The sequence below is a fragment of the Glandiceps talaboti genome, chromosome 11 (assembly GCF_964340395.1).
Source record: "Glandiceps talaboti chromosome 11, keGlaTala1.1, whole genome shotgun sequence".
Lineage (NCBI taxonomy): Eukaryota > Metazoa > Hemichordata > Enteropneusta > Spengelidae > Glandiceps > Glandiceps talaboti.
Genome location: NC_135559.1, coordinates 14,182,122 through 14,190,624, shown reverse-complemented (window position 1 = coordinate 14,190,624; position 8,503 = coordinate 14,182,122). Strand labels below are relative to the sequence as shown.

At 37.0% G+C, this 8,503-nt stretch overlaps 1 protein-coding gene across 1 annotated transcript; it reads right to left on the bottom strand.

Moving 5' to 3' along the window:
* Positions 1 to 1,568: 1,568 nt before the first annotated feature.
* Positions 1,569 to 6,037, bottom strand: LOC144442052 (uncharacterized). Its single transcript, XM_078131324.1, has 5 exons — positions 5,846 to 6,037; positions 4,836 to 4,938; positions 4,377 to 4,499; positions 3,362 to 3,502; positions 1,569 to 2,047 (listed from the first exon to the last, which is right to left on the bottom strand). Exons 1-5 carry the CDS (start codon positions 6,035 to 6,037, stop codon positions 1,569 to 1,571), a joined length of 1,038 nt encoding a protein of 345 aa, XP_077987450.1.
* Positions 6,038 to 8,503: the final 2,466 nt, after the last annotated feature.

The following is an 8,503-nucleotide window of genomic DNA, read 5'->3' as shown; positions in this document are numbered from 1 at the left end:
AAACTTTTTTGGCGATCACGGCTGCAATTGTGTTTCAAGATTTACTCGGAATCAACATGCCTACTAAAGGCAAAGTAAAATGTTCTTAAAAATGTTCTCAACATATCATATCATATCATATTATATCATATCAAACCATATCATATCATATATTATATCATATCATATCATGTCATATCATATCATATCATATCATATCATCATCATCATCATCATCATCATCATCATCGTAAAGCAAGTAAACCTGACGACACATGAGTTCCGTTTTGCTGAGCTAATCTTTTAATGGAGACGACAATATGGAAACAAGGAATACAATGACATTCATGTGACCTGTAAAAAGTGATTACTTTTGCTCTGAAACTGTTCTCATCTGGTTACTAAGCCAGTGTACTTATTAGATTCATCGATACAACTGTTACACCTATCCAATATACGCTACACTCTGTTTACTCTTATATGTCATACTGTGTCAAACATGGAACAAACAACACAAAAACCTCCGCACTCCTTTCTTTTATGCTGTGCATTAAATTGAGTGAAAACACATTTATTAAAAAAAACACACATTCCCTTTTTTGAAAACAATGAGACAATGATTAAACGTAGGATTACTATGACCATACTTCTTCGTTTATCAATGCATTCTCATTATTTGATGTATTGTATAATCTTTGAAATTTCTGATTACATATTAACAGACACATTAGGGAGCCTTTGGTAATTACAAGGAGCGAGGGTCAGGGGAACTAATTAGGGGCGGTAATTTTAAAAGGGTCTGAGGGAGGGCTATATATTAGAAAATGGGTCATATTTTACTTTGACTCATTGTATTGTCGAACTTTGCATTATTTTTGTGATTTTGGCATCCCATCGCTGCCATCAGTTCTGCATACCACTGGTGTCACATCGGTTAGGGTTAGGATTAGCTCTCACAATATTAGATGATATTGATGAAATCACTGCAGACAACAATGCAGTGAATCAATTGTCAGTTGTGGTGTGAGGAAAAGAGTACAACGGGCACAGTTGGTTAAAGATATTGGGGATAATGTTGTGGAATGGAGATGTTGACCTCATTCCTGACAATATCGGTAGTGTGCCTGACTAGTCTTTGGAAGTTGTGGGCTTCAGCTCAGCCAATTAGATTCATACACTGCAATTGATTAATGCAAAGCCGTCAAACACATTCCCCCGTGGTGGTAGTAGTATAGTAGTAGGAAATACCCAATGCCTTTAAAACTTTCAACATGGTGGTAGCGGTGGGATTAAGTACATACCATTGATTCTGAGACTCATGTGATTAGCGTCCCTTTCCATGTCTGACAGCATTTTATCCCAACCAAAATATTATTTTAACATGGAAGGATTACGTTTTAGAGAAAGGAAATTGGGGGAGGACCTCTTTTTACACGACGGAATAGGTGGATGGTCGCATTTTATGTAACACGCCGGGTCTGATTTCCCCCCTTATAATTATCGAAAGCTCTCTTTTATAAGTACAAGATTATATGGTATCTTGATTATATATAATTATGTTTTGTAGTTGAAATGATTCATACATTGTATCATATGGTACAGACGGCACATGTCAGTTCATAATAATTTATATACGGACCACAGGGCAGAGTACCACAGCGTCCTTCAACAGGAAACAACAGTGCCCCATTATCGTTGCTAACAGAACCTGAACGGGCCTCTGGATTTCTATCAACGCAGATGTATTCGGTACGCTTGTGTGAATGCTTTTCTGACATCAGATAACCATAGTATTCCCTGGTCCACTCATTTGAAGGACAGACATTCCGTGCAGGAACCATCAGTACACTCCCACGTGTACGTACTCTGCACACAGCACAGACAGGATCATGTTGATAGAGTGAGGCAAATTTTGGAAATAAGTTGGTTTGGTATTCTCCTCCATATAGTAAACCACTTTCACTTGACTGGCTGCCACTTACAGGTGCATCGTATATAGGGCTTTCTGGTAGACATTGATAGTTAGAACCACTACCACTGTGAGTATAATGTGCTCCACCTATGAATCCTATAACACCAAGAATAGGTGAAAGTGTATACAATATATCATGATCATGCATAGCGGATGAATAGAGAGAATACTAAATATTATGTTAAGCAAATTTCTAACAGACGCTGGTAATATAGAACTATTCACTATGTTCATACTCTATTCCGACTATGAAATCTATATACGTGTGTATGTATGTCTATGTCATCATTATCTAAAACCAAACGGCTGGCTTAATTCAAATGACGTTTTGTATGTAAGATCTATGGTGCAATGGCTGGAATGATCAGTGTTTGGTCAAGATCCGAGTACACTAATTGGCTTAGAATAATTTGTATAATATTTAAATATATAGTAATTAGGTATTATCTCGTTAGTTGTTAATTACGATTCTATGTAGTTTGCTAGACACACGGAAATTGGTTTGCATACTGATGAGTCATTTGCATATTTAAATGTTTTTCCCGTTAGGGTAATATTACGAGAACGTACTCTTCAAACGCCATACCGGCAGTGGTGATACATTTGCCTCAATGCTACATGTAACATGTACAGGAGACAAAGCGGTCAAAAACTGTTTTAAAATCTATGGTGACAATATCATTTTACATTGTTCTATTGTAAGGTCTAGACTTGGTAATTTTGAGATGAGTATTTCACAATCTCAGACCTCATAATAATTGTACCCAGTGTATAAAATTAGGAGAAATGACTGTGGGTCATGAGGACCGACAGGTAACAAAAGCTGTTGATCCTTATGAAAATCATTCATCCACATTATCTGCAATCTCAAAAAGATCACAGTCCTCTTCCTCCTCACTGCCTAATTCAGAGTAGGAACGCCTAAAATGAGTCTGAATGTCTTAGACGTCCTGATTTGTCAAGACAATAATCATTAAATAATTCAACCAACTACGTGTATTCTGACATATAGTAATTGTTCTATGCTACGTCAATGTTAACTTGATATCACTAATGCTCCAATTCGTGACGGGTGAATTTGAAATCTATTTATACCGAGAACTTTATATCTCAAGAATAATTCCACCCTTGCGTTTAAACAAACGCGACACACACTGAGTTATGTATGTACAATGTAAGACTTTTCATTTCCACAACATACTGCACATTGTGACTTTGTGATCATTCAATAATTTAATCTCATTCGCATATTAATCTTACCATTGTCTCTAGAAGTTATGTTTGAATATTATACGGGAATTCCCTTCCAGTAATACTGCATTTTGATCACTTTGCAGAATGTGATGCATGAAAACTAGTTCTACCAGGCACCCCTAGCAGTATAAATACCTTTCACTACATTAACCTTACCCTTATAAACGAGTTCAGCAGTGCCTGCACAGTCATCCCGTCCCCAACGAATGTACACACTACCAGTAGTACCATGATTGTGATCACTAGATGAGCCTTGACTCTCGTCATCATTCGATCCCCTACAAGAGCTATCACCAGCTGAAGCAATCAAAGCGATGTTCAAAGTTATATATATATATATATATATATATATATATATATATATATATATATATATATATATATATATATATATATATATATATATATATATATGTGTGTGTGTGTGTGTGTCTCACTGGAGAGAACAGTGCTCGATGCAATATTAGTAGCAGACCATTATAGACTAAACCCAAAGAATAAGGTCAACATGTACACGTAGCAATCTTAAGTTTATCAGTCGCCTGATGATTGCTGGGGAAGCGTGAAACTCCGTGTAACGACTTAAAACGTCTTTATTCTCTGGATATAGTCTCTCTCTGTTACTCTCACTCTCTTCCTCTCCCTCTCTCTCTCTCTCTCTCTCTCTCTCTCTCTCTCTCTCTCTCTCTCTCTCTCTCCCCACACACACACACACACACACACACACACACACACACATATACTTAAAACATTTTTTCCTCTTCAGGGTACACAATTGTGCACCATAGTTGTTATTGGAAGCATCGATTTCGAAAATTTGTAATTTGCTTTTACTATTTGAATAAAGTGTGTATTACATCACTCTATCTCACAAGATTTATCGTCTTGGTATAATTGCAACTATGGGGAATGTGTAGTGTCACTTTGGATGTAGTTTGCATTTAGAAAGGATCAGATGACATTGCAATTTCGTATGATAAAATATACATTTTTTGAATACGGTTGTCCTTGGTAAAGTTTCAGCTTTCTATAATACAACTTTCTGTATCTCGCCATTTTGCGCAGGAAAGAGAGCGCCCGTCAGTGTCCAATTTAAGGAATTGATAATTCTCGTGACGTCACATCATTGTTGCGATATCGATAGATAAAGAGAGAGGTCTTGATTGCTTACGTGAGCCAGATATTCCATTAACCCCAGGCGCTCCAGGATTGCCAATTTCACCACGAGGTCCTTGTACACCTTGGGAGCCAGGAGATCCTTGAAGTCCATCTCTACCATCCCTACCAGATGAGCCTGTAATGCAAATAGGTTGATTTCCTAAACTTGGACACCATGAACTTAAGTGACGTTGATCGAATGTACTGTTATTGTCCATACATATTTCATCCATATATCAATGTCTTGTATTCTGGTAAGCCCCCCCCCCCTCACTTCACATTTTATCACTCGTCCGTCAATCACTGATAAACATTTTCGTGACATTCATGAAAGACTTGATGTGACAAAGGGTTTGCACAAAACATTCGTCATTTTTTTCAATGACAATATTTTTCATATGACATTTCAGTTTACATTTCATTATATACTGGATTCAGTTCATGAACTTTGATTATTTGATATCATACTAACAATTTGGAGACCGTGAATTGGAGGTCCTTGTCTGGCGACGCTTCATCAGGTGGTTGGTACTTGATTTTTCTTCATTCTCTTGTACCAAGGCTTGTATTTGTTCCTGTATAGAAATGTAGGGTTATGGCTACTGAAAGTACACTATTTAGTTTTATTAACACAAGTGGAATCAGAGTAAGGCCTTTTGAATCCGTTGATACAAGCAGTCCTTTATATTATCTGTTGCTCTGCTTTATTGTAATTCATTGTTGTTTACATTGTAATTGGGATAACTCTATCTATCTATATAATACCAGCTCCGTACGGATATCACAGCTGGGGGGCAGGGGGGGGGTATGCAGACAAAACTTAGTAGTAATGTCTATGAGTGTAGCCTTGAAAGTGTCAGTGTCCTGACTGGCTTTCATGTCATGGTTTAGTGAGTTCCAGTCTCTAATGGTTTTAGGAAAGAAATTGAGATGATATGCTTGGTGTTAAAATGAAGGAGCTTTAAACGGCGTCTTCTACCCGGTTCTAGAAGATCAGTGTTTCCAGTGATTGCTATCTCCTCATTTACAATTAAATTTTGGAACAGTAGTATGTATCAACCTTGCATTTAGACGTCTATCTGCCAGTGGTTCCCATTTCAAACTCTGCAAAATATTTGTTACACTTGATCGCCTACAATAGTCTCGTTAAACGAAACGAGCTCCCGTCGCTGGATTTTTTCAATTCGTACAATATCCTTTCTTACAATATGCTGTAAACTCCATTCACACCATATTTTATATATATGGTTAGAGGTGACAACACAGACCACTCTTCGGAATTAGCCTACACTCGTATAGTGGTGACGATCGAAGACACACAGAATGTGAATAACGTAAACATATCTAAGATGTCGATAAATTAGTACAACTACAGTAGATCTAAGTAGGCATTCCTGTCGCACTAATGTTACGTCAAACACAATTTACGAAAAGATGGGAGTTTGTAAGAAATTAAAGTTGGAAGTATATTAAGTATAGTACCTTAAGTAATAGCATCTCTGCATGCAATTCTTCAAATTCTACATCAGTGTACGATTGGTCAACACTTCTGAAGACTGACCATGTCATGAAGGCGATACAAAGTATCAGACATGCTAAGATGAAAATCAGTAGCGTCTGAATAGTACATGTTTTCTTGTCCCGTTCGATATTCTTCTGAACTTCAGGAAGCATGTTTGATCAATACAGAAGGTGTACAGACTGTGAGGCAGATCTCCAATCGTTCCAACTATTCCCTACGTCATACACATATAAAATGCCCCCGTTAACGTTGACTTTTATAGTGTATCGTTCATTGTTTACCTTAAGTAAGTACGTGACTTGAAATAAATAATAGCTATGGAGCCATGCTCTCTTCGACAAAGAAACTTTACAATTTCTATACATTCAATACATAAATATAGTGTCACAATACAACAGCCAATAGTTTTTTCCTTCCGTAAGGTAGGAGATGTATTAGGGGTTGAAATGTTTGTTTGTGTGTGTGTGTGTGTGTGTGTGTGTGTGTGTGTGTGTGTGTGTGTGTGTGTGTGTGTGTGTGTCTCACTATTTTCTAAAAAACAACTGCATCAATTCAAACGAAATTTGGGAGACATGTTCCGTAGGAAAATGGCAAGAACTGATTAGGATTTGGTAAACATGCCATGAATATTAATGAGCAATTTGTGTAATTAATGGTTTTCGGTAATTAGGCTATATCTCAAGAGTGCACTCTTTAAATGCAATATAATTTGGTACACATATGTGCAATACCTAAGCGCATCTGTCCTGAAATTAGTATCGATGTAGCTTTCAGTTTTAATAAGATATTGGCTGTTTTTGGTAATTAGACGCAATGGCCACACAAAAGAAAGTTGTCGTTTCTGGTCAAGAAACGTTGCCTAAAGGGGTGTGACAACGCGAATTCTTTTTAATTGTTCATGATTAGTTCTACAGTTGTCTTCCCTGAAGTAGCAATTGATGTAGGGAGAGTTATTTTGTTTTCCCTTGGAGATGCAGTCTGCATTGGCTCGACAAACACAAGAAAAAGGTAGATCAAGGCAGGGTATTTAAGTGATGCAAACTCACCAGAAAACAATTTTTTCTTGGCCTTAAAAACGCCTAGCATGAAATCTATGCTACAACTTTCTATAAAAGCTTCCCATCTTTCTATGTATGGTTGACGGTAAGATCGCATCTGCAGGCACTCATGCAGTAGATTTCGCCTACATAACTTCATTGGATCTCTTCACTATTTCAAAATTGAAAATCTTGTTTTTACTTTTTTCGATACTTGCGCGTATTTCTGTTTCTGAAAGCATGCATGAGGAGATCGTCGGTCAAACCAGGTCAGCTTCAACTTCCAGGTGAAGTCACCAGCTTTCTACCAAAAATTCTTGCTGGAGAATTCGCCACGATAAATCCATACCATCTCCCCTTTGATAAAGATTAAAATTCTTCTCTCTTTTTTAAATATAAATCTTTCGATACTAAGGGCGAGTTTGCTGCCAGAATGTGTGCATTTATTCGTATTAACACATCATTATTATAACAATGCAAATGAGATAAATAAATGTTGTTACTGTGTTGCAATATTGTGCAGTGTACTCATCACTACTCAGTGGTTTAATTGGGTCAAATTTCCCACAATTTTCCGACATTGATTGGTTTTGTTCTAGACCGTTCAAAGTATTCGGGTTGCTTGTATAAAAGGTACGTATATCGAAATATATATCAATAAGTATCGATAAGTTTCTGTCCAGATCTGAATTCTACATTAATTTGAGAAACGAACTTGAGAGCCATGGAAATTCACCTCATTGTGGCGTGCATCGCAAAATTCTTGAACCGAGTGTTACATAAAGGGTATTGTCGCCTTAAACGAGTTGTATAGAATCAAAGTATAGACCGGTATCATGCTTACCATAAAGTATGTAAACTTTCTGCGTACTAGTGATGTTACGACGGTTTGAATTGTGTTTATCATTTGTCGTGGAAATTAAACTAGTGTACATATCGCGGATATGTAGGGGATCGCGAAGGTGGAGTGAAGTTGAGTCAAGCTTTCCCGTACTGAGAATAGGAAGTGGACATTTCAACAACTTCGACAACTAACTTTTACTGGGACTTCAAAAATTCATCATGTTGAAATGATACCAATAGCAATCCATACAGTTGTTCTGTATGCATGGGTAAATGTAAGTATGTCTGTATGTATGCGTATCCTGTAAATTTGAATAATTTCATTTCAAAAGCCATTAGACCTTTTCCAGTACGTATTAGATTGATATCACAAAGTCATTTCAGATTTCTTATAGTTTGGCACACCTTTTTGCCAATTCAGGGGTATGTCATGTACTAATAGCCTACTATAACAAGGTTGTTGCATTCCAGCAATTTTTGGTTAAAGTCATATACTATGCTTCACACACCCTTAATGGCAGATGTTTCACGGAAGTCATTTTACTACTGACATATTAGTGGTGATGTTTAAAAAGCGAATTCGAATTCGTTTATAGTATTGATAGGTATTCTGACCAGTCGACATACAATTCAAGTAAAGCTCACTAAATATTTTAGGTATTACACCGTGTCTTTGTCTCACTCCGACTCTTCGAGTCAACTACAATAAAGGCATCATCCGTGTTGTCGAAATTTAAT